The sequence below is a fragment of the Anomaloglossus baeobatrachus genome, chromosome 2 (genome assembly GCF_048569485.1).
Source record: "Anomaloglossus baeobatrachus isolate aAnoBae1 chromosome 2, aAnoBae1.hap1, whole genome shotgun sequence".
NCBI lineage: Eukaryota > Metazoa > Chordata > Amphibia > Anura > Aromobatidae > Anomaloglossus > Anomaloglossus baeobatrachus.
The window spans coordinates 440,304,153-440,331,363 of NC_134354.1; the positions used below are offsets into that span (position 1 = coordinate 440,304,153).

Sequence of the window (27,211 nt, forward strand, 5' to 3'; positions counted from 1 at the left end):
TAGCATCCTCAGCTTTCACAGGTCAGCAATAGCTTTAAAGGGAAGGTGTCGACTAAAAAAAAAAAAAATTCAATAACTGAAAAAAATTAAAATATTAATATTTTAATGTTTTGTTTAAATATTATTTGTTTTCAATTGAGCAAAATATAGAAAAAAAATTTAAAAAGTTTGATATTTTCTACTCTTAAACACTAGGGGGAGCAGCTGCTGAAATACTGCTGTAAAACTAGCTCACATTACAGCTGCAGTAAAAGTGGGCAGTCTGCTCTCCTGTGTGTGATGTCACAGCTCCCCCTTGCAATCTGGGTGTTTCCAAAATGATAAGGGAAGATGAAGTTTAGGATCACAGTGCAGAGCCATTTTGTTGGTGACCACACATGTCTAAAGTGTCACCAAGAACAGCTGCATTGTGCTCCCCACGTAGCGCTCTGCACGCCTCGGTCCACTACTACTCTGCCGCATGCACGCCTACCCGCAATGCTCTGCCACATGCACGCACACACACAATGCTCTGCCACAGGTACGCCCACCTGCAATGCTCTGCATGCACGCCCGCCCGCACTGCCACACGCATGCACGCACACAATGCTCTGCCACAGGCACGCACACCTGCAATGCTCTGCATGCACGCCCGCCCGCAATGCTCTGCCACACGCTCGCACGCACACACACAATGCTCTGCCACATACATGCACGCACGCACAATGCTCTCCACACGCACGCCTGCAATGCTCTGCTACATGCGCGCACACACACACACACAGAAATGCTCTGCCACACGCATGTCTGCAATACTCTAACACACACAGAGCCAGTGTGTTTAAATACTATATACGGTGTGTACATACTGTGTGTGTGTGACCGAGCAGCAGGAGAGAGGAGGAGCCAGTGTGTGGATATACTATATACCGTGTGTACTGTGTGTATATGCTGTGTGTGTGTGACTGAGCAGCATGAGGGAGGCGGAGCCAGTGTGTGTATATACTATATACTGTATGTAGTGTGTTTATATACTGTGTGTGTGTGTGACCGAGCACCCAGCATGAGGGCGAGCGACTGCGGCAAGGAGAGCGGGGGGTAGGGGGGGTGCCTAGCGGCGGCACAGGGGGGTTTCATTGGAGACTGTAGCAGCGGTGGCGGGGGGAGGGGCACCGATACTCACACAGGCCAAACGGGTGACGGGGGAAAGTGCAGCATACAGCATACGCTGTGAGCTGCACAAAGATGGCGCCGATCTGCTCCCTGTGCCGTGATCTGGACAGCCCAGGGTGTGCGTCCATTTCACAGCAGACACCTTCTCTGTTACAGTATAGGGTCGGAGTCCGACCACGGTTTTCTATACCCAGGGGGCTGCCATAAAGGAGGTAACTGTCGTTACACAATGCAAATCCAATATGGCAGCCCCCAGTGCTTCAGTAAAACTAAAATTAAGTAAAAACTAACTAAACAGTGAGTTTCATTTTGTACTAAAAATACTTGATTTCATAATCACTATTATTAATAAAAAAACAAAAAACGCATCTTCCCTTTAACCATCTCTTACGGGCCAAAGGGACCTTTGGAGCCTTCTAGGTCCCAAGTGCAACTGCATCCCCCATAGTTACTCCCCTGGAAACTGATAGGTGCTGGCCAGGTTCAGGCTATAACATGTGGATTTAATAAGATGGTTTTCTTATTGGCGTCTTGTATGCTAGCCTTAATGAAGGGCCCGCTGGATGTGTGCCACATAATGAATGAATTAGGCACCGGTGGCACAGTGGCTCTAGTGGTTAGTACTGCAGTCTTGCAGCGCTGGGGTCCTGGGTTCAAATCCCACCATCTGCGAGGAGTTTGTATGTTCTCCCTGTGTTTGCGTGGGTTTCCTCCAGGTTCTCTGGTTTCCTCCCACAATCCAAAGACATACAGATAGGGACTCTAGATTGTGAGCCCCAATGGGGACAGTGTTGCCAATGTATGTGAAGTGCTATGGAATTAATAGCGCTATATAAATGAATAAAATTATTATTATAATACCACAGCTGTGCGTCTCCGCCAGAAATGTTACTGAGTCAGGGGGTTGGGGTATGTTCTTATGCTTACTTCATTTTGAGTTAAAGAAACCATTGCCATAGTTTAAGCAGTTTTGCACCAGAATTATGGCCCACACTCCATGATAAATGTTGGATCTATTCTGACACAGTTCCCTGATCCGCTTTTACCATTGTAAATACTGGCTGACACTTCTGCAGTACTATCATGAGGTAACCTGTGGATGGGGAACACTTATGGAGGCTCCTTTGCCTGCAATAATAATTGTGGCTGGAGCATTGTCATGAGGGCACCTCTCGCCGAGATTTTAGGGCTCGTTTTGTTTTCTTGCCAGTAGTAAAGATGGCGTCCCAGGGCCTTCCTGGCGCAGACGCCTCCCCTCCGCTGATTGGCCAGTCTCTCCAGCATGGCGGTGGACGTTGCACGTTGCAGCGTGTCGGGGGCGGGGTACGGGCGGCGTGCTGCTGTTACAAGTATCTGAGGAACTTTGGCGGGGATCCTGCGGCTGCGTCACGTCAGGCTTTCTTTCTATTTTCGCGCGGGAAGCATCTTCGGTGCCCGGCAGGGAGCGGTCCTCGTTTCTGCTGGTGTCTGCCGTGTGGAAGAGGCGGGAAAATGGCGAATAAAGAAAGTAAGCGGGGCCTATTAACGTTCTGGTGCCGGTTTACGGTCAGGTTACTGCGCCACGCGCTTTCATGGCCTCCGGTGTATGGGTCCCCGGGGCCGCCGTCAGCCTGGCTCTGTAAAGGGTCTGTCCGCCAGCATTGCCCCATTGTTCTATAGTGAGCGGCCGGACAGGTATCTGGGGAGCGGAGACCGCTCCGCCACATATTGGCCCCTGGTCATAGCTAGGGGAGCCGGCCATGTTTTGTTACCTGCTCTGCGGGACGGGCTTATTATACGGGTTTGTGGGGAAAGTTTCAGGAAAACTGTTCCCTTCGTTAATCAGTGTCTGAGTCCAGTGGGCGGTCCTACTGTGATTGACAGGCGTCCCTGTATGGCAGTCACTGGTGAGCCCGCCCCCTGGACTCCCGCATTTACCTACCATGAGTTCATTATGATTATAGCGCCTTTTCCAACACCTCGCCCTGCTCAGCTTCTCTACCGTGCTGCCCGCCGATCCCACTGCATGTACAGGGTCCCTTTAAAGGTGTTTGGGGTTTAACATTTTCTGCAGAATGCCCAGATTTACAGATAAAGGTAAACTGAGCCCCAGCAATCTCCAGCTAGTAACCCCTTTCTGTCTGATTTACACCATTTATAACTAAAGTGCTATGTGTTAACTTATTTTTCCTGATGCAGTACATGTAAATGCTGACCTGATTGTGGAAACGTGCAGAAAGAAATTGGTTTATTGTATGGACAGCCAAACAGGACCATGTTGGCAAGAAGTGTGATGCATGTGTGTGGATAATTTTGTGCAGTACTGCTATTCTTAAAGGGATTGTCGGCACAGGATGACTGTTTACACCAGGTACAGGCGCTTGGTGCAGCGTGGTGGGGCCTAACATTTAAAGGGAACCCGTCACCAGATTTGGGGCCTATAGCCTGTGGCCACCACCAGTGAACTCTTATATACAGCATTCTAAGGCTAGTTTCACACTTGCGTATTTTTCCTTCAGTCGCAATCCGCCATTTTGGAAAACAGCGGAATCCATGAACGCATTCCGCTGCTTCCCATAGACTTGTATGGACGACAGATTGCGACTGATGGACCTGCGTTGCTTCCGCTGGCCGACGCTGCTTTGTTTCCGCCGGGCGGAAGGAACGCAGCATGTAACGTTTTTCGTGAGTTAAAATGATGCAGAGCGGCGGATTCTGTCGGCGTCCGTTGTTTTTATAATGGATGTCTACATTTGACGGATTCCGTTAATTAACGCATCCGTCTTAACACAACTGCGCATGCCCAGATGTGTAAAGTCAAGAAAAAAAAAACTAACGAATTCCGTTGTTTTGTACGATCCGTTGTGCCACTATATGCAACGCATCCGTTGCATCCGTCACACAACTCAATGCAACGGATACCGTTCAACGCAAGTGTGAAACTAGCCTAACATGCTGTGTATATAAGAGCCCAGGCCGCTGTGTAGAGCATAAAAAAATACTTTATAATGCTCACCTAGGAGGTTGCTCCGGTGCAGACTAGTCAAATGGGTGGCGCTGTGCTTCGGGACCAACACCTCCTCTTTTAGCCATCTTTGTCCTCCTTCTGAAGTTGGCATGCATGACTCGTCTTAAGGCCGCTTTACACGCTGCAACAATGCTAGCGATGTCGCGTGCGATAACACCCGCCCCCGTTGTTTTTGCGATATCTGGTGCTTGCTGCTGTAGCGAACATTATCGCTTCGGCAGCGTCACACTCACATACCTTGTCAGCGACGTCGCTGTGACCGCTGAACAATCCCTCCCTCAAGGGGGAGATGCGTTTGGCGTCATAGCAACGTCACTGCGGCGTCACACAGCGGCCGGCCAATAGAAGCGGAGGGGTGGAGATGAGCGGGACGTAACTTGCCGCCCACCTCCTTCCTTCCTCATTGCCGGTGGACGCAGGTAAGGAGATGTTCGTCGCTCTCGCGGTGTCACACGTAGCGATGTGTGCTGCCGCAGGAACGACGAACAACATCGTACCTGTGACAGCAGCGATATTAAGGAAAGGAGCAACGTGTCAACGATCACCGTTTTTTAACGATCTTTTGACCGTCGCTCTTAGCTGTCACGCTGCGATGTCGCTACCAGCGCCAGATGTGCGTCACTAACGACGTGACCCCGACGATATATCGGTAGCGACATCGCAGCGTGTAAAGCACCCTTTAGATCATCCACACTCACCAGCATTGAGGTCCTGTGCAGGTTCACTTTGATCTGCCCTGAGCAGGGCAGATCAAAGTATTGTAGTGCGCCTGCGCGGGACCGGCGAGCGTGTATGACTTGGGACGCGTCATGCACGAAGGCTTCAGAAGGAGGATGAAGATGGCCGAAAGAGGCGGCAGCCGACAACGGAGACTCCCATCTGACTCAAATCCACCGCAGCGCGACCGTTGAGTAAGTTATTATAAAGTGAGTTTTACATTCTACATAGCGGCCTGGGTTCTTTTATACAGCTTGTTAGAATGCTGTATATAAGAGCTCACTGGTGGTGGCCGCAGCTTGTAGGCCCCAAAACTAGTGACAGGTTCCCTTTTAAGGGAATCTTCCCACCTACTGGTTTTCCCTTTGTCTGCTCTTTGGCTTTATGAAGTCAGTGCTTTCCATAAGAGGGTAAAGATAGATATGTGATGGGGAAACAAGTTAGGTGGGAAGGTGCGCTTAAATATTTGGCCATACAGTGATGCGGCTCTACTTGGATTGGACAGTCATTCTGTGCTGCTAGTCCCTTTAATGTCTTGCACGTGTTGTTGCACATTTGTACGAGTGTGTTGCCTGCACAGTGGCACCACTGATTATAAACTATGGAGGTGGATACTGCATGATTGAGCTTTTCAACTGACACAATTGCATAATGGGCTTTATTTGGAAGTAGAGAACTGTATCTTAGGCTTTCAGACTTATCTGAGGCTAGCCATCTTTTTAGATACTGTCTGTAATTGACTTAAAAGTGAACCAATCACCAGAATTTTTTTATATAAGCTAAAGCCATTGCTATACTGGCGCCATCAGGCCGATTCTCTTCTCTACATACCTGTAATGGTCACCTCGGATGTTTGGGTTTTGAAATCCAAGAAAGTAGTTTATAAAATTAGCTACTTGTTGAATGGCAGTTGCAATGGAGCAGATAATATATTCATAGTTATGCCCTCCCCCTGTTAGAATTAGCATAAGGCCAGGGCCACTCGGGGCACTAGTGCGATGCTCGCATGACACTCAGCTCGTGCTGGTAGTACAGCAGGAGCCGAGTGTCATGCTAGTATGCCTGCGTCAGGTCCGAATGTGCGAGCGGACCTCAGCTGCGGGGAGCGGGCAGGTGCTGCCGAGGGGCGGGCTGGCACGGAGGAGGGGAGGGAGGGATTTCTCTCACTTTCACCTCCGTAGCCAGCTATTGCGATTCTCGCTCTGCATGCGCAGTACACCAATGTACCGCGAGTGCAGTGCGATTTTTCTCTCGCCCCATACACTTGAATGGGTGCGAGAGAAAAGAGTCTCGCATTACAGTCGCAGCATGCTGCGATTGTTTTCTCGGTCCGATTGGGGCTGAGAAAATAATCGCTCATGTGCACTGACACACAGGCTAGAATTGGTCTGAGTGGAATGCGATGTTTTATCGCACTCCACTCGCACCGATTTTCTCGCCGTGTGGCTTAGGCCTAAGTATTATACAAACGATTCACTTTGTGTTTTTCAGGACCTGTGTGAGGTCATACCTATGTGACCAGAAGGGTCAGGGCCTCAGCCAACAAAGCTGGATACCAGATCGCAGGGGTATGACCTCACAAAGGTCCTGCAACAAAGTGAATCGTTTGTACAATACTTATACTAATTCTAACAGGGAGGGGATAACTGAATATATTGGAGTTGAGAAGGAAAAAATACAGGGCACTACTTCCACATATATCTGTCAGTATTCACATTAAGCGGTTACCTACCTCATTCTGGTGTGACCAGCGAGGCTCAGCTAAAGGAAAATCTACTACAGCTACGTGATGCTCACTCCAAAACCAAGACAAAAAATCCATTATGCAAGTATGGAGAAAACAGAGCAGGCACTCACCGATTTTTGCTGCGTAGAAAAAAGCAGGCATTAATTCGTGCGCTGAAGTTACATATTGTGGCAAGCGGGGAGGGGGAGAGACAGGACAGCACTTTCCTTTTATTTTCATCGCTTTAAAAATGGATAGACAGCATCCACAAGGCACAGTGCATCCACAAGGCACAGTTCATCCAACGCGTTTCGACATAACGCAGTGTCGTTAGTTCTTATTCATGGATGAATAATCCATGAAGAAGAACTAAAGACACTGCGTTATGTCGAAACGTGTTGGATGAACTGTGCCTTGTGGATGCTGTCTATCCATTTTTAAAGCGATGAAAATAAAAGGAAAGTTTTTAAATCACCTGCCTGTGATCTGCTGGATTTTGTTACTTTGTATCTAACATGCTAAGGGGGCTGAATAGTAAGGGAAGCAACGTTCTTGCGACTAGCATACGATAAAAGATTTTTAGAAATACCTTTTCTAAAGTAGATGCAGGGATTAGGAATATGCACCTAGAACTGCTCGTGGTTCTGGATGCATATTGCACCTGACAAGTTCCCTTTAATATAATGGGGGGGTGGGGGGGACTGCAAAATGTGAAAAGTAAATACATGTTTATTCCAACAGTGATTATATGTTAAAATGGCCTATATTGTTTAAATTGTGTACATGTAAACCTATATTTTGGGAGAACTGCTCATATACAAATCTTTCTCGACTAATAAAACTTTGTACTGCCTTTTTGTTTTGTAATGGTTTTCAGTATGTTAATGCATTGTGTGTGTGTGTGTTCTTTTTACTCCCTTGTTTTGAGGTTATTTGTAACCGTGTCTAGCAATTTCAAACGTGTGGTGGAGTCTTTCACTTAAAGGTTCCACCCCCAAAAACCGTATAATTTCTTATTTAAACAGGGAATGTTTCTCTAGTATCCCTGAATAATGTACCAGGAATGTAATTTTAACAATAATGGAATCAAGCTTGTGCATATTTTAAAATCTGGAATACGGCTAGAAAGCTTCTTGCTTACAATAAAATGGTTTTCAACCTTAAAACTGTGGACAATGGTCCGCATGAAAGCCAATGAACGTTAAAGAACATTGTTGCCCGTCTGCAGTTTATTGAAGATTACTTGGCTTGGACAAGCCAGAAAGTTGATTCAACACTGTTCTGTAAATGACCAAAATAAAGTGTTTTGTTTTAAATGATACTTTTTAAAGAAGTGTTTGGAGACAGAAAACTTCATACTACCTGTAAAACATGGTGGTATTGGCATTATGGTTTGGGGCTGTTTTTCTGCATCTGGGCTAGGACTGTTTGCCATCATTGATGGAACAATGAATTCTGAATTATACCAGCAAATTCAAATGAAAATGATAGAACATCTGTCCATTAGGGTACTTTCACACTTGCGTTATTTTCCTTCCGTTACAATCCGCCCTTTTGGGAAACAGCGGAATCCGTTAACGGATTCCGCTGTTTCCCATAGACTTGTATGGGTGACGGATTGTACCAAAAGGAGCTGCGTTGCTTCCGCTGGGCGACGCTCCGTTGCTTCCGCCCAGCGGGAGCAACGCAGCATGTAACGTTATTTTGAGCAGCGGAATCCTCTGGATTTCACTGCGCATGCTCTTTTTTTTTTTTTTTTTTTTTTTTTTTTTTTTTAAATCAAACTTTATTTTGGCTCGCGGTGGCCGAACGTTCAGCTGAGCGCCCGGCTGCCGGCAAGCGACAGCGCTCAGCTGAATGACCGGCCACCAGCATGCCCGGCCGCCGGCAAGTCACAGCGCTCAGCTGAGCGCCCCGCCCGCCGGCATGCCCGGGCGCCGGCAAGTGACAGCGATCAGCTGATCACCCGGCGGCCGGCTGCAGGGAGCGATCAGCTGATCACCCGGCGGCCGGCTGCAGGGAGCGATCAGCTGATCACCCGGCGGCCGGCTGCAGGGAGCGATCAGCTGATCACCCGGCGGCCGGGAGCGATCAGCTGATCACCCGGCGGCCGGCTGCAGGGAGCGATCAGCTGATCACCCGGCGGCCGGCTGCAGGGAGCGATCAGCTGATCACCCGGCGGCCGGCTGCAGGGAGCGATCAGCTGATCACCCGGCGGCCGGCTGCAGGGAGCGATCAGCTGATCACCCGGCGGCCGGCTGCAGGGAGCGATCAGCTGATCACCCTGCGGCCGGCTGCAGGGAGCGATCAGCTGATCACCCGGCGGCCGGGAGCGATCAGCTGATCACCCGGCGGCCGGGAGCGATCAGCTGATCACCCGGCAGCCGGCTACTGGGAGCAATCAGCTGATCACCCGGCAGCCGGGAGCGATCAGCTGATCACCCGGCGGGCGGGAGCGATCAGCTGATCACCCGGCGGCCGGCTACTGGGAGCAATCAGCTGATCACCCAGCGGCCGGCTGCAGGGAACGATCAGCTGATCGTTCACTATAGTCTGCCGCTGGTAAAACCGGGAAAAAAAAAAAAAAAAAAATCAAAACGAATTGCGTTGTTTTGCAGCATCCGTTGCATCCGTTGTGTCACTATATGCAACACATCCGTTGCATCCGTTACACAACGCAATGCAACGGATACCGTTCAACGCAAGTGTGAAAGTAGCCTTAGATGAGTATCATCAGATTGTTGGTCATGCTGCAAGACTGACCCAATAGACACAAGTCGTTCTAGAAAAGAATGGTTAAAGAATAGTGATCCAAATTTTGTTGGAGGACCCAGAGCTACCAGTTCATGGGAGAAAATCCACCAACATGAAGCTGTTTGTACGGAGAAATGGGCTAACATTCCTCTCTAAGCTGATGTGGAGGACTAATCAACAATTCTGGAAACCTTTCGATGCAATTATTGCTGTACAAAAGGAATCACGAAATAGTGAAAGTTAATGTTCGTTACTCAGACATGTGATATTAGATGATATTTCTCATTTAAAAGACACTGGCCCTGATTAGTCAAAGCTTTTACTTTAGAAAACGTAGGTAAAAAACTTAGAAAAATTTGATCAGGCGCCTTGCACTCCACCCAATCACTGAATGGCATTGTGGTGGGTGTGCTGGAGTAATAGGCGCCTAGTTCATTCAGAGACTGGAGTGACATTCCTGGCATTAGGTACACCACAACTTCGTATGAATTTGTCAATGGGGCTTTTCCATGTCCTTACCCGCTCTGCCCACTTTAACAGAGCCAGCCGATACAGCCATTGAAAATACCAAGCTGACAAATTTGTGTAACGTAATGTTAAATAAGAGAAAATTGAAGTGTTTTACACCAGAAAAGTGGAAAATAAAACCTTCATGAATTGGTAGTGGAACCCATACATTTAAAAAAAAAAAATCTCTGGGTGTTTAACACCCCTCCTTGACCAATAGCTTAATTTTGTTTAATTTGATTTCTGCAGTGTTTGAAGATACCGTGGAGGAGCGTGTCATCAATGAAGAGTACAAAATCTGGAAGAAAAACACTCCATTCCTCTATGACCTGGTAATGACACATGCCCTGGAGTGGCCAAGTCTCACTGTGCAGTGGCTTCCTGATGTCACTAGGTAACAATCTGTCAAATGTGTTCTGGCTTACTTTGTTTTTCTTTGTTTTTTTTTTTTTTTTTTTTTTTTTTTTCTCTGAGGGCTTGTTTTGTGGTACGAGTTGTAAATTTTGAAGGAGACCATTTTATTATTTAGTGTACTGGAAAATGGGGGGGGAATTCAATGTGCAGTGTAACTGCAAAATTACATGATTGTATTGTTTTGTTTTTTTTCATCTCCCATGTTCAGTATATGTTAAAACTGATCAAGCAATATAATTCCCAGGTCTGTACACGTTCATAGATACCAAATCTATATTTCCCGCACCCACCTTCCCCCTTTTTTCTATTCACATTCCAGGAATCACAGCCAAATTTCCGGCAACATTCATGAGAGCTTGTATTTTCTTTTTGGGATTAGCTGCTTGTCATTGGCATCATTTTGCCTAACATAGCTTAACTTTCTTTGTCGCTCCATTGGGAGACCCAGACAATTGGGTGTATAGCTTCTGCCTCCGGAGGCCACACAAAGTATTACACTTTAAAAAGTGTAACCCCTCCCCTCTGCCTATACACCCTCCCGTGCATCACGGGCCCATCAGTTTTATGCTTTGTGTTGAAGGAGGCACACATTCACGCAAGCTCCACATTTTAGTCAGCAGCAGCTGCTTTTATCGGATGGAAGAAAAGAGGGCCCCCCACAGGGCCCCCGGCATGCTCCCTTCTCACCCCACTAATGTCGGCGGTGCTGTTAAGGTTGAGGTACCCATTGCGGGTACAAAGGCTGGAGCCACATGCCGTTTTCCTTCCCCATCCCTTAGAGGCTCTGGGAGAAGTGGGATCCTAACCGGTCACCATTCACTGGGACCGGGCTCCCTCCGCAGCCCCTGGGGGAATCTGACGGACAGGAGACTGGGTATCATCAGGGACAGGCCCTGCTTCTAAGAGGTACTCTGTGTCCCCTTGGGGACGGCGCATGGAGCGCCTGTGTAACAGACGCTGCAGCGGCTGCTGTGTTTTTTGTGACGCCAGGACTACGGCGCCGACCGCGCCTGTTTGCCGTCCGCGTTATTAAATTTAGTCCCCGGCTTCTGCGGCCTAGTACAATAACTCCCGCCCCCGGGCCTGCCAGTCAGGGGTAAGGGCGGGACGCTCGACTGGACGTCGGCAGTGAGGGCTGGAGCATACTTGGGTATCCTCCTCCCCCCTCACTGAGCACTGTGGGGAACCAGATTCCCGCACTTTATTAGTCTTGATACACCTGAAGGGGACGCCATAGTAAATGACCTTATAGCGTCCATCAACCAGGTGCTAGAACTTTCTCCTCCAACTCCACCTATAGAGGAGTCGGCTTCACAGCAGGAGAAACACCAGTTTAGGTTTCCCAAACGTACCCGGAGTGCGTTTTTCGATCACTCTAACTTCAGAGATGCTGTCCAGAAGCACCGAGCATTTCCGGACAAGCGCTTTACTAAGCGCTTTAATGACACACGTTACCCCTTCCCCCCCTGACGTAGTTAAGGGTTGGGCTCCGTGTCCCAAAGTGGATCCTCCAGTCTCTAGACTGGCGGCTAGATCCGTAGTATCAGTGGCAGATGGCTCATCGCTCAAGGATGCCACTGACAGGCAAATAGAGCTCCTGATGAAATCCATCTATGAAGCCATAGGCGCGTCTTTTGCTCCGGCATTCGCAGCCGTGTGGGCACTCCAAGCTATCTCAGCTTGTCTGTCTGAGATTAATGCGGTCACACGTACCTCTACTCCGCAGGTTGTGTCTTTGACTTCTCAGGCGTCGGCTTTTTCGTCCTACGCCATGAACGCCGTCCTGGACTCTGCGAGCCGTACAGCGCTAGCATCCGCCAATTTGGTGGCAGTCCGCAGGGCCATGTGGCTACGCGAATGGAAGGCAGACTCTGCTTCCAAGAAGTTCTTAACCGGTTTGCCATTTTCTGGCGACCGTTTGTTTGGCGAGCAATTGGACGAAATTATTAAACAATCCAAGGGAAAGGACTCGTCCTTACCCCAGTCCAAACCAAACAGACCTCAGCAACGAAAAATACAACCGAGGTTTCGGTCCTTTCGGCCCTCAGCCAGGTCCCATTCCTCCACGTCCAACAGGTCAGAGAAGGGCCAGAGGAACTCTTCTGCATGGCGGTCTAAGTCACGTCCTAAAAAGACCGCCGGAGGAACCGCCCCCAAGGCGGCCTCCTCATGACTTTCGGCCTCCCCAAACCGCATCCTCGGTCGGTGGCAGGCTCCCCCGCTTTTGCGACGCCTGGTGGCCACATGTCCAAGACCGATGGGTGAGAGACATTCTGTCTCACGGTTACAGGATAGAGCTCAGTTCTCGTCCTCCGACTCGTTTCTTCAGAACATCTCCGCCCCCCGAGCGAGCCGATGCACTTTTTCAGGCGGTGAACACTCTGAAGGCAGAAGGAGTTGTGATCCCCGTTCCACTTCAAGAACATGGTCACGGCTTCTACTCCAACTTGTTCGTGGTGCCAAAAAAGGACGGATCATTCCGTCCCGTTCTGGACCTCAAACTGCTCAACAGACACGTGAGAACCAGACTGTTCCGGATGGAGTCTCTCCGCTCTGTCATCGCCTCGATGTCCCAAGGAGACTTCCTAGCATCAATCGACATCAGGGATGCTTATCTCCATGTGCCGATTGCACCAGAGCATCAACGCTTCCTGCGTTTCGCCATCAAAGACTAACACCTTCAGTTCGTAGCACTGCCTTTCGGCCTGGCGACAGCCCCACGGGTCTTCACCAAGGTCATGGCAGCAGTAGTGGCGGTCCTACACTCTCAGGGCCACTCGGTGATCCCTTACTTAGACGATCTTCTAGTCAAGGCACCCTCCCGGGTGGCATGCCAACACAGCCTGACCATTGCTCTGGAGACTCTCCAGAGGTTCGGGTGGATCATCAATTTCCCAAAGTCAAAATTGACACCGACCCAATCGCTGACTTACCTCGGGATGGAGTTTCATACTCTCTCAGCGATAGTGAAGCTACCGCTGGACAAACAGCGTTCACTACAGACAGGGGTGCACTCTCTCCTTCGAGCCCAGTCACACCCCTTGAGGCGCCTCAGGCACTTCCTAGGGAAGATGGTGGCAGCAATGGAGGCAGTTCCCTTTGCGCAGTTTCATCTGCGTCCACTTCAATGGGACATTCTCCGCAAATGGGACAGGAGGTCGACGTCCCTAGACAGGAACGTCTCCCTTTCACGGGCAGCCAAAACCTCTCTTCAGTGGTGGCTTCTTCCCACTTCTTTGTCGAAAGGAAAATCCTTCCTTCCCCCATCCTGGGCTGTGGTCACGACGGACGCGAGTCTGTCAGGGTGGGGAGCGGTCTTCCTCCACCACAGGGCACAGGGAACCTGGACTCCGACAGAGTCCTCCCTTCAGATCAATGTTCTGGAGATAAGGGCAGTGTATCTAGCCTTAAAGGCGTTCCAGCGGTGGCTGGAGGGCAGGCAGATCCGAATACAGTCGGACAACGCCACGGCGGTTGCGTACATCAACCACCAGGGCGGCACACGCAGTCGTCAAGCCTTCCAAGACGTTCGGCGGATTCTGCTGTGGGCGGAAGCCACAGCCTCCACCATCTCCGCAGTTCACATCCCGGGCGTAGAAAACTGGGAAGCAGACTTTCTCAGTCGCCAGGGCATGGACGCAGGGGAATGGTCTCTTCACCCGGACGTGTTTCAAGAGATCTGTTGCCGCTGGGGAACGCCGGACGTCGACCTAATGGCGTCTCGGCACAACAACAAAGTCCCGGCATTCATGGCACGGTCTCAAGATCACAGAGCTCTGGCGGCAGACTCATTAGTTCAGGATTGGTCGCAGTTTCGACTGCATTATGTATTTCCTCCTCTGGCACTGCTGCCCAGAGTGTTACGCAAGATCAGGTCCGACTGCCGCCGCGCCATCCTCATCGCTCCAGACTGGCCGAGGAGGTCGTGGTACCCGGATCTGTGGCACCTCACGGTGGGTCAACAGTGGGCACTCCCAGACCGACCAGACTTGCTGTCTCAAGGGCCATTTTTCCATCTGAATTCTGCGGCCCTCAACCTGACTGTGTGGCCATTGAGTCCTGGCTCCTAGCGTCCTCAGGGTTATCTCAAGATGTCATTGCCACTATGAGACAGGCCAGGAAACCAACGTCCGCCAAGATCTACCACAGGACTTGGAGGATCTTCTTATCCTGGTGCTCTGATCAGGGTTTTACTCCCTGGCCATTTGCCTTGCCCACTTTTCTTTCTTTCCTTCAATCCGGAATGGACAAGGGTTTGTCTCTCGGCTCTCTCAAGGGACAAGTATCGGCGCTTTCCGTGTTTTTTCAAAAGCGTCTAGCCAGGCTTCCGCAGGTCCGCACGTTCCTGCACGGGGTTTGCCACATAGTCCCACCTTACAAGCGTCCGCTAGAACCCTGGGATCTTAACAGGGTGCTGACGGCTCTCCAGAAGCCACCTTTCGAGCCGATGCGGGATGTCTCTCTATCACGCCTTTCGCAGAAGGTGGCCTTCCTAGTGGCAGTCACATCACTTAGGAGAGTGTCTGAGCTAGCAGCGCTGTCATGCAAAGCCCCCTTCCTGGTGTTTCACCAGGATAAGGTGGTTCTGCGTCCGGTCCCGGAATTTCTCCCCAAGGTGGTATCCCCTTTTCATCTCAATCAGGATATCTCCTTACCTTCTTTTTGCCCTCATCCAGTTCACCAATGTGAAAAGGATTTGCACTTGTTAGATCTGGTTAGAGCACTCCGGCTCTACATTTCTCGCACGGCGCCCCTGCGCCGTTCTGATGCGCTCTTTGTCCTTGTCGCTGGCCAGCATAAGGGGTCGCATGCTTCCAAGTCAACCTTGGCTCGGTGGATCAAGGAACCGATTCTTGAAGCCTACCGTTCGTCTGGGCTTCCGATTCCTTCAGGGCTGAAAGCCCATTCTACCAGAGCCGTAGGTGCGTCCTGGGCATTGCGGCACCAGGGTACGGCTCAGCAGGTGTGTCAGGCGGCTACCTGGTCGAGTCTGCACACATTCACAAAACACTATCAGGTGCATGCCTATGCTTCGGCAGATGCCAGCCTAGGTAGGCGAGTCCTTCAGGCGGCGGTTGCCCACCTGTAAGAAGGGGCCGTTTTTCGGCTCTTTTTATCGAGGTATTCTTTTACCCACCCAGGGACTGCTTTTGGACGTCCCAATTGTCTGGGTCTCCCAATGGAGCGACAAAGAAGGGAATTTTGTTTACTTACCGTAAATTCCTTTTCTTCTAGCTCCTATTGGGAGACCCAGCACCCGCCCCTGTTCCCTTCGGGCTGTTGTTCTTTTGTGTACACATGTTGTTCATGTTGAATTGTTCTTTTGGTTCATGGTTTCAGTTCTCCGAACATCCTTCGGAATGAATTTACCTTAGACCAATTTATAAGTTTCCTCCTTCCTGCTTTGGCACCAAAACTGATGGGCCCGTGATGCACGGGAGGGTGTATAGGCAGAGGGGAGGGGTTACACTTTTTAAAGTGTAATACTTTGTGTGGCCTCCGGAGGCAGAAGCTATACACCCAATTGTCTGGGCCTCCCAATAGGAGCTAGAAGAAAAGGAATTTACGGTAAGTAAACAAAATTCCCTTCTTTATTAACTCTTTATGGAAGGTATATAAACAAACAAAAGAACTTACACTTTTTTTGTTTTTGCAGTTTAAATTTTACTTTATTCACTGTACTACACAAATAATGTTAACCTTATTCTTCGGGCTTGTAAGAATGACATTGCCAAATTGGTGAATTTATCCACCTGGGGCTGCATGTGAGATCCCCTTTGACTGTTCCACTGTGCCGGCTATCACCATCCACGTAATGGGACTGGTGGCTGGGAGAACAGTGGCTTACTTGAGGGCCATAACGAGAGTAATGGAATGATTTACTTTACTCTAATTACCAATCTCATGCCTGGCCTTTTTTGTAAATAAGATTCAGCTGGTCACATTTCTGCCTGTTGGCTCCAGAGTCTGGATGAGCATGGTATGTGCACGTGTGAACTATGTCTCCTACGGTGCCCCTTCTGATTCATTAACCTTTTTTCTTCAGCGCTCTATTGGGAGACCCAGACGATTGGGGTATAGCTACTGCCCTCTGGAGGCCACACAAAGCACTACATTAAAAGTGCAAGGCCCCTCCCCCTCTGGCTATACCCCCCCCGTGGTATCACGGGTTCTCCAGTTTTAGCTTTGTGTGCGAAGGAGGTCAGACATTCCATGCATAGCTCCACAGATTTTAGTCAGCAGTAGCTGCTGACTATTTCGGATGGAAGAAAAGAGGACACATATAGTGTCCCCAGCATGCTCCCTTCTCACCCCTGGATGGTGTTGTAAGGTTGAGGTACCTATTGCTGGTACAGGGCTGGAGCCTGACATGCTGTTTTCCTTCCACATCCCCTGGTAGGGCTCTGTGGAAGTGGGATCCTGCCGGCCTCTCAGCTCTGACGCCGGGCTCCATCCACAGACCCATTAGAACCTGATGGAGACGGAGCAGGAGTACGATCAGGGACAGGCCCTGCATCATACAGGTACTCTGTGTCCCCGGCAGGCACAGACACACTCCGGGCTGGCTGGGTGTTGTAGTGCGCCGGGGACCGCAACGTTGGAGTTAGTGTCCCTACAGATTACTGGGGGATTTTTTGTGTATGGGAACGCAGCGCCGACCCCCTCTGGACCGGGCGGCGCTGCTGTGACTTGTGGTGCGCCGGGGATCCGCCGTCCGCGCTTTTACGGCGGCGGCGGTTATAAATTGAGTCCCCGGCTTTTTGGGCCTAGGACGCCGGCAGCTCCGATTCGTTCCCGCCCCCACCCTGTCATTCAGGGTAGGGGAGAGACGCTGTTCGCTAGCAGCGACGAGGGCTGGAGCCTGATTTACATGCTCCAGCCCTCACACTAGGCACAGAGGGAAGCAGGCTTCCCGCTCTTAGCCAGGAACGCCCAGGGCCCGCCCCCCTTCTCTCTCAGGACGCCGGCAGCCATTACATGCAGTCTGGCTGGAGGAAGGACGCAAGGCTCTGGGAGACCTGGACTAGGGGCTATCTGGCGACCACACACCCGCTTTTTAAGCGGGCGGTAAGCGATTTTTCTGTGCTGGTCCCTCTAGTGCCTCACGGTGTATCGGTGTACTGTGTAGGATATAGAGATATTGTATTTCTTGCACTGTGAGGTCGCTTCTGGCTGCATCTCCCAGATCCCTCTGTGGAAGCAACAACATGCCATCCTCAAAACGCAAGGCTGCCAAGGCTAGGGCTGTGTATACTGCGTGTGCTGCATGTGGGGCTAATCTACCAGCAGGCTCCGATGACCCCCATTGTGTGCAATGCTCCGACCCGGTGCTGCTTCGCCAGCCGGAGTCAGGAGAGGTAGTGACCCAGGCTGAGACGCTTGTAAGTTCTGCCCCGGTGACAGGGACAGACTTTGCAGTTTTTGCTGATAATATGTCTGTGTCTATGGCAAAAATCCTTGAAACCTTGCAATCTATGCATGGGGCTCAGTCTTTGGGCACGGCGAGGCCTCTGTCCTCAGGTCCCCCTCACTTGGAATTAATCCAGCCCACAGGGGGGTCCCCGGCTTCACAGGCCGAGGATTATGACTCAGATGATAGCCCCAGCCACCCTAAGAGGTCGCGTGATCAAAGAGCTCTGGCGGCAGACGCCTTGGTTCAAGATTGGTCGCAGTTTCAGCTCCACCTCATTGTCTCAGGGAAGATCCTTCCTGCCCCCATCCTGGGCAGTAGTCACGACAGATGCGAGTCTGTCAGGGTGGGGAGCAGTATTTCTCCACCACAGGGCTCAGGGGACGTGGACTCCGCAGGAGTCCACCCTTCAGATCAATGTTCTGGAGATCAGAGCAGTGTATCTTGCTCTACTGGCCTTCCAACAGTGGCTGGAAGGAAAGCAGATCCGAATCCAATCGGACAACTCCACAGCGGTGGCATACATCAACCACCAAGGAGGGACGCGCAGTCGGCAAGCCTTCCAAGAAGTCCGGCGCATTCTAATGTGGGTGGAGGACAGAGCATCCACCATATCCGCGGTTCACATCCCAGGCGTAGAAAACTGGGAAGCAGACTTCCTCAGTCGCCAGGGCATGGACGCAGGGGAATGGTCCCTTCACCCGGACGTGTTTCAGGAAATCTGTCGCCGCTGGGGAGTGCCGGACGTCGACCTAATGGCATCCCGGCACAACAACAAGGTCCCGGCATTCATGGCAAGCTAGAAAGTCGAATTCGGCTAAGATCTACCACAGAACGTGGAAGATTTTCTTATCCTGGTGCTCTGCTCAGGGAGTGTCTCCCTGGCCATTTGCATTGCCCAAGTTTCTTTCCTTCCTGCAATCGGGGTTAGAAAAGGGCTTGTCGCTCAGCTCCCTTAAAGGGCAAGTTTCGGCACTATCCGTGTTTTTTCAGAAGCGTCTAGCACGTCTTTCTAAGGTGCGCACGTTCCTGCAGGGGGTCTGTCATATTGTGCCCCCGTACAAGCGGCCGTTAGATCCATGGGATCTGAACAGGGTACTAGTTGCTCTCCAGAAGCCGCCTGTGAGGTAAATCCGGAGATATGACGATAAATCATGACATTCAAGTCATGTCAGGAAGCCCTCTCCTGGTGTCACTACCCCCTTCCCTTCACACAACTGGTTTAGCAACAAATCCATGGCCATGTCCTGTGATATGGAAATTAGGTGGCTTTAGGACAATGGACACAGGATGACTCCCTGCCGTCACCCTGTAGTAGGAGCTGCTAGCTAGTTAGCAAGGCTATGGAAATAGCCAGACAGAACGACTCCAGTAAAAAATGGTTCATATCTCGCAAGCCATATTTCCGATAAATATGGCAACCATAAAAATGGTGTCTCCGCATGTGGACGATGCCGGCACCCCCTTTTTATGGGAACAGGACATTGGGAAATGCCCCAGGCGTGATATCAGCCAATGGGGAACTGGCAGACAGGTCATGAGTCCCCTCGTTCTGTAGCTAAATTCATAACTGTCGCAATGAGAGCATTGGCGTCTGCCTACGACGCTCCCAGGCAAAGTTATAGCCAAAATCCCCTTTGCTGGATAATTCTGATCCATGCAGGGGGAGTGGCAGTGCTTCCCTGTGAGGTCACTAAGGTAGGAGGGGACCTGGATCTGCCCAGGTTGATAACCCTACTTCGGCCATTTTCCAGCGTTCTTCTGCTCGGGGGCCTGGTTGGGAAAGACCTGTGAGGAAGAATCCTAGAAACCTGGTCTACAGCGCCCCCCTGTGGCCAGACACACAAGGTAACTGATTGAATTGCATATCTGTTTGTAAACCATGCTTTATCTGTAACTGTACTCTGACATATGTATATATGTGAGGTAAATCCGGAGATATGACGATAAATCATGACATTCAAGTCATGTCAGGAAGCCCTCTCCTGGTGTCACTACCCCCTTCCCTTCACACAACTGGTTTAGCAACAAATCCATGGCCATGTCCTGTGATATGGAAATTAGGTGGCTTTAGGACAATGGACACAGGATGACTCCCTGCCGTCACCCTGTAGTAGGAGCTGCTAGCTAGTTAGCAAGGCTATGGAAATAGCCAGACAGAACGACTCCAGTAAAAAATGGTTCATATCTCGCAAGCCATATTTCCGATAAATATGGCAACCATAAAAATGGTGTCTCCGCATGTGGACGATGCCGGCACCCCCTTTTTATGGGAACAGGACATTGGGAAATGCCCCAGGCGTGATATCAGCCAATGGGGAACTGGCAGACAGGTCATGAGTCCCCTCGTTCTGTAGCTAAATTCATAACTGTCGCAATGAGAGCATTGGCGTCTGCCTACGACGCTCCCAGGCAAAGTTATAGCCAAAATCCCCTTTGCTGGATAATTCTGATCCATGCAGGGGGAGTGGCAGTGCTTCCCTGTGAGGTCACTAAGGTAGGAGGGGACCTGGATCTGCCCAGGTTGATAACCCTACTTCGGCCATTTTCCAGCGTTCTTCTGCTCGGGGGCCTGGTTGGGACAGACCTGTGAGAGAGTTCCTGGAAACCTGGTCTACAGCGCCCCCCTGTGGCCAGACGCACAAGGTAACTGATTGAATTGCATACCTGTTGTAAACCATGCTTTGTCTGTAACTGTACTCTGACATATGTATATTCTGTAGATTCCCTATTGTATATATTGTAGTTTCTAGTGTGCTTTAGGCGATTAAATTATATAATTAATCTTGAGCTGTTCTGTTATCTCGATCTCGAATCCCACGTCTGTGTGTTCGGCTAATAGTTACCGTAAATCGGTTGGTGGCAGCGAGTTGTGCCAAGGATTATTGTGGGGAGGCCAGTGAGATTCGGGAAGATATTATATATTCCGCCCGCGGAGGTCGGGGGAATATATACCTTACTCTCACCGGGGACCCTTCAATAATCGGCATAAGTAGTATAGCGGCCTCCTTGCTTATCGTCGGGCAATTCCATAATTGGCCTGACTATAAGAGGGGCGCTAGAGAGCGCGTCACGTGCTCTGTCTGTCGGTCGGGAGGCATAAAGGAGGGGTGACCCCCACTTGTTACCCCCCGATTGTGACGTACTGGTAGCCAGCGCGGGGGATTTCTGAGTGACCCCCCCGGTGGTTTGTGACATATTTATATACATATGTCAGAGTACAGTTACAGATAAAGCATGGTTTACAAACAGATATGCAATTCAATCAGTTACCTTGTGTGTCTGGCCACAGGGGGGCGCTGTAGACCAGGTTTCTAGGATTCTTCCTCACAGGTCTTTCCCAACCAGGCCCCCGAGCAGAAGAACGCTGGAAAATGGCCGAAGTAGGGTTATCAACCTGGGCAGATCCAGGTCCCCTCCTACCTTAGTGACCTCACAGGGAAGCACTGCCACTCCCCCTGCATGGATCAGAATTATCCAGCAAAGGGGATTTTGGCTATAACTTTGCCTGGGAGCGTCGTAGGCAGACGCCAATGCTCTCATTGCGACAGTTATGAATTTAGCTACAGAACGAGGGGACTCATGACCTGTCTGCCAGTTCCCCATTGGCTGATATCACGCCTGGGGCATTTCCCAATGTCCTGTTCCCATAAAAAGGGGGTGCCGGCATCGTCCACATGCGGAGACACCATTTTTATGGTTGCCATATTTATCGGAAATATGGCTTGCGAGATATGAACCATTTTTTACTGGAGTCGTTCTGTCTGGCTATTTCCATAGCCTTGCTAACTAGCTAGCAGCTCCTACTACAGGGTGACGGCAGGGAGTCATCCTGTGTCCATTGTCCTAAAGCCACCTAATTTCCATATCACAGGACATGGCCATGGATTTGTTGCTAAACCAGTTGTGTGAAGGGAAGGGGGTAGTGACACCAGGAGAGGGCTTCCTGACATGACTTGAATGTCATGATTTATCGTCATATCTCCGGATTTACCTCACACCTCCCCCCTTTTGAGGGCGCTAGGGGGCAGCACACTCCGGTGTTCCCCCGTGCGCCCGTCCGCGACCTCTCCTTGTCGGGACAGCCCGTCTGCGTTACCGTGGTCACGGCCCCTTTTGTGGCGAATGGTGAAGTTGTATTGCTGGAGCGCAAGGCTCCATCGCAACAATCGCCCATTCGTCCCAGAGACGGTGTGCAACCAGCTGAGGGGATTGTGGTCCGTCTCCACGATGAAGTGGCGCCCGTATAGATAGGGTTGCAGACGCTGCAGGGCCCACACTATGGCCAGGCACTCCTTCTCCATCGTGGAATAGGCAACTTCCCTTGGTAACAGCTTCCTGCTCAGGTACAAGACTGGGTGCTCTTGGCTCGCAGAGTCCACCTGGCTGAGCACCGCACCGAGGCCGAAGTCACTGGCGTCGGTCTGTACTACAAACGGCCGCGTGAAGTCGGCTGCCTGTAGCACGGGCGGGCTGGACAGGGCGTCCTTTAGGGCCCGGAAGGCTGTCTCGCAGTCCATTGTCCAATCGACTGCAGAGGGCAGCTTCTTCTTGGTGAGGTCCGTCAAGGGCTTTGCCAGGCTACTATAGCATGGAACAAACCTCCTATAGTACCCAGCGGTCCCCAAGAAGGACATCACCTGCTTCTTGGTCCTGGGGGTGGGCCAGGATGCGATGGCTTCCACCTTCTCAGGCTCGGGCTTCAGGGTTCTCCCACCTACCCGGTGACCGAGGTACTGGACCTCGCTCATGGCCAGCTGACACTTTCCCGGCTTGATGGTCAAACCTGCCCGGTGGATCCGCCTGAGCACCTGTGCTAGATGCTCTAGGTGATCTTCCCAGGTGGGACTGAAGACGGCAATGTCATCCAGGTACGCGGCCGCGTACCCTTCAAGTCCCTTGAGCAGGGTGTTGACCATCCGCTGGAAAGTGGCAGGGGCATTCCTCATCCCGAATGGCATCACCGTGGACTCGTACAGTCCAAATGGGGTAATAAAGGCAGAGCGTTCCCTGGCCTTGCGAGTCAGGGGGATCTGCCAATATCCCCGGCTCAGGTCCATGATGGTCAGGTACTGAGCCCCGGCCAACTGATCGAGCAGGTCATCGATGCGTGGCATTGGGTACGCATCGGCGACCGTGACAGCATTGAGCCCCCTGTAGTCCACGCAGAACCGAGTGGTTCGGTCCTTCTTAGGGACGAGGACTACAGGCGAGGCCCAAGCGCTGTTGGATGCCTGGATCACCCCCAGCTCCAGCATCTCGTCAATCTCCTGGCGCATGTGTTGCTGCACCTCCAGGGAGACCCGATATGCTGAACGCCGGATCGGGGGATGATCCCCAGTGTCCACGTGATGGACAGCCAAGTCAGTCCTTCCGGGCTGGTTGGTAAACAACCCCCGGAAGGGGTGTAGGGTGGCCCACAGCTGGGACCGTTGGTCCTCCAAGAGCTGGTGGCCAACCTCCACATCCTCAATGGATCCGCCTGCCCTAACCTGGGCTAGCATATCCAAGAGGGTTTCCGCTTCTCCCTCCTCGGGCAGGTTGCACACGGGGAGCGCACATGCCTCCCGCTCATGATGTGCCTTCATCATGTTCACATGGAAGGGCTTCCGCCTTCCACGGGCAGGGTCCAGGGTGACCAGGTACGTCACAGGGTTGAGCTGCTGGTACACGAGGTATGGGCCTTCCCAGGCTGCCTGAAGCTTGTCCTGTGGTACGGGGACCAGTACCCACACCTTTTGACCCACTTGGTAGGTCCTCTCACAAGCGTTCTGGTCGTACCAACGCTTCTGATCGGCCTGGGCTTGAGCCATATTGTCGTGTACCAGTTGCGTCAAGGCCTGCATTTTGTCCCGGAAGCGCATGACATACTCGATGACCGACACTCCAGGGGTGGCCAAATCCCCTTCCCACGCCTCTTTCACCAGAGCCAGGGGGCCCCGCACACGTCGCCCGTACAGGAGCTCAAACGGTGAGAATCCTGTTGAGGCCTGTGGAACCTCCCGGTAAGCAAATAACAGGTGTGGGAGATACCGCTCCCAGTCACGCCCATGGGAGTCGACCAACATCTTAAGCATCTGCTTTAAGGTGCCATTGAACCGCTCGCACAGGCCATTAGTCTGTGGATGGTACGGGCTGGCCACCAGATGTCGCACCTGGACTTGCTTACAGAGGGCCTCCATCAGCTGGGACATGAATTGGGTCCCCCGGTCAGTGAGCATTTCCTGGGGAAAACCCACTCGGGAGAAAATCTCCAGCAATGCGGTGGCCACCTTGTCAGCCCGAATGGACGACAAGGCCACTGCTTCTGGGTACCGGGTGGCATAGTCAACTACCGTCAGTATGAAGCGTTTCCCGGAGCTGCTGGGGATGGCCAGCGGGCCGACCAGATCCACAGCCACCCTCCTGAAAGGCTCATCGATGATGGGCAGAGATACCAGTGGGGCTTTGGGGCGTGGCCCCGCCTTCCCCACTCTCTGACAGGTTTCACACGAACGGCAGTAGGCAGCCACATCGGCCCCCATTTTTGGCCAGTAGAAATGCTGGTTTAACCTGGCCTTGGTCTTAGCGATCCCTAGGTGTCCGGCCATCGGAATCTCATGTGCGATCCGCAACAACTCCGTCCGGAACGGATAGGGTACCACCAACTGTCGGTCCCTGGGCCACGCCTCCGGTGAACCCTGCTGGACCGTGGCCCGGTACAGCCGTCCTTGGTCCCAGACCACTCGCTCCGGGTCCGAGTCCGAGGGAGGCTGTGCCGCCTGCTCCTTTAGAGCTTTCAGGCTGTCGTCAGCTTCTAACGCTGCCTGAAACCCCTGACCAGATGTGGCCAGAATCGACGAGACTGTCACATCTTCGGTCAGTACCCCGGGACCTGTGTCCTGGCCTCCACCTGACTCGGCTGCCACTTGGTCAGAAGGGGAAGAGCTATCGGACCTCCGGGAGGCCCCTTGGCTTCCAGCACTCCCACTGCGGGTGACAGCGGCCACAGCCGCTGCGACCGTGGGTCGTGCCTGCTCCTCCTCCGTTCCTGACCAAGTCGCCGGTTCAGGCAGACCTACCTGGCTTCCTGACACCCCGGTTGTGGGGGAACCATGCACCGAGATCTTACCTGGGAGCACTTCCGCTCCTGGACCGGCCCCAATCTCACCTGCCTGTTCCCCTCCTGCAGCAACAGAACCCCGCTGTGAAATCTCTGGGGACCCCACATTTGCTGTGGTAGCCCCCACCCCACACACTGGTCCTCCCCCTGCAGCACCCTGCTCTCTGCTTATCCCTGCAGAGGGCAACAGATCCCAGCTCACAGGCTGGTTACTTGTAGAGGCATTGTCACACCTTTCTCTGACCCCCTCCCCTGTCACAGCTGCAGCTGCGTGTGTGTCTATGGTGTCTGTGCAAGCAGAAATATCAGAGTTCACTCCCTCCTCCCTTACATCATTCATAGATAACACATTAACATTGTCCGGAGGCACGTCAGCACTGGCTGAAGGTTCAGCCTTTGGGGCGGGGCCAAACTGGGAGGTTATTTGCCCCAAATCTGTCCCAAGTAGCACGTTTGCAGGGATCCGATCAGTTACCCCCACCTCCCTCACCCCTCGCCCTGCGCCCCAGTCCACATAAATGTCAGCAACAGGCAGCGCCGGGTCAATGCCTCCAATCCCGGAGACAGCGAGGGTTTTTCCAGGGATCAAGTCTTGGGGGGACACCATCTCAGGCCGCACCAGAGTCACCTCCGAGGCGCTGTCTCGCAGTCCTATGGTCACAGACTGGCCGACGGTGACAGGTTGGAAGCTGTCCAGGGACCTACCACCACCCCCACCCACACAATACACCTTGGGCGGCCCTTGGGACGGGGACGGAGCCGGGGCCTTGGGACGCTGAGGGCACATGGCCTTGAAGTGTCCAGGTAGGTTGCACTGGTGGCACCGTCTTGGTTCCGCCACGGGCCTGGAGAGGGGAGTTGAGGGGGGCACCCCCTGCAGTCTAGGGGCAGGTGGGGCAGTCGCAGAATTCATCTTACCCCCTCTCCAGGTGCTGCTGGTGGCCGCTCTCCTGGCCTCAGGGGCCCGATTGTTGGTGTAGTCATCTGCCAGGGCAGCTGTAGCCGTGGATCCCTTTGGCTTCTGGTCTCGGATGAGCTGGCGGAGATCCTCAGGGCAGTTCCACAAGAGTTGCTCCGTGATGAACAAGTCCAGGATCTCCGGTCCGGTGGAAAGCTGCAGGCCTTGGGTCCAGTGGTCGGCAGCTCGGGCAAGTGCCCGCCGGTGGTCAGCCCAGGAGTCCTTTGGTCCCTTCTGCAGCGTCCGGAACTTCTTGCGGTAGGACTCCGGGGTGAGGTTGTACTGTTGGATCAGGGCCCGCTTGATGGTGTCGTAGCCCTGATCCGCCTCAGCAGGCAAGTCCCCAAGGATATCCAGGGCCTTACCCCTTAAACGGGGGGTCAGGTATTTGGCCCACTGGTCCTTGTTCAGATGATGCTGCAAGCAAGTCCGTTCAAAAGCAGTCAAGAAAGAGTCCAAGTCTCCACAAGTCTCCATCCTTCTCCAGCACTAGGAAGTCCTCAACACTGACCTTTGGAAGTTTGGTGTCTGGAAGGTCACGGGTGGCTGATGAGGGCCGGAGCTGAGCTAGCTGCAGCTGGTAGTTACGCTCTGCCTGGCGCTCTTCACGCGCTGCTTGCCGCTCACGCTCGGCCATGAGTTCCTTGTAGCCCTCCCGGTCTCCAGCCTGGCGTAGGGCCATAGCCATTTGAAGAAGGCTATCCGAGCCTCCCAGGCTCGGTGGAATGGCACGTGGTGATCTGCGGCCCGCTGCGGAGCCTGGTGCTTCACTGTCCATTGCAGAGCGGAGGGCTGGCGTCTGGCTCGTTGAGGACCCTTGGGCGAGCTGCTCCTCATCTTGTCCAGCAGTGCCCGGTTGTGCAATGTCCTCTGCAGAGCTGTTTTCTGGCGTCGAGCTCCTGGAGGACTCGTGGACAACCTCCTCATCGTCTCTGGCCTGAGCATCGGCCATTCCTTTGGCTTTGCTCCTGGTGCTCTCAGCCATTCTTGCAGACTTTTGGTCACTGACACAGAACTGACACCTGATGCCTCCACACACCTTACAGTATCTGCACTCTGACACTCTAGTGTTGAGCTAGTCTGAAGACCCCAGCAGCCACAGCTGCTGCAGGCAGTCTTTAGTGTCTGGGAGTATGGGTCTCACACTCACACACACTATTATCTCGATCCCACCGCTATGCCACCAATATGTCACAAACCACCGGGGGGGTCACTCAGAAATCCCCCGCGCTGGCTACCAGTACGTCACAATCGGGGGGTAACAAGTGGGGGTCACCCCTCCTTTATGCCTCCCGACCGACAGACAGAGCACGTGACGCGCTCTCTAGCGCCCCTCTTATAGTCAGGCCAATTATGGAATTGCCCGACGATAAGCAAGGAGGCCGCTATACTACTTATGCCGATTATTGAAGGGTCCCCGGTGAGAGTAAGGTATATATTCCCCCGACCTCCGCGGGCGGAAT

General features: G+C 52.3%; 1 protein-coding gene across 1 annotated transcript in view; it reads left to right on the top strand.

Annotated features, from left to right (window-relative positions):
• The first annotated feature begins 2,458 nt into the window (after positions 1-2,458).
• RBBP7 (RB binding protein 7, chromatin remodeling factor) overlaps positions 2,459-27,211 on the top strand; it is a 94,302-nt gene continuing 69,549 nt past the window's right edge. The window contains exons 1-2 of the mRNA XM_075334190.1: positions 2,459-2,659; positions 10,113-10,257. Coding sequence (XP_075190305.1) covers positions 2,644-2,659; positions 10,113-10,257 — 161 coding nt within the window. The 5' untranslated portion in view covers positions 2,459-2,643. The remainder of the gene's footprint in view (positions 2,660-10,112; positions 10,258-27,211) is intronic.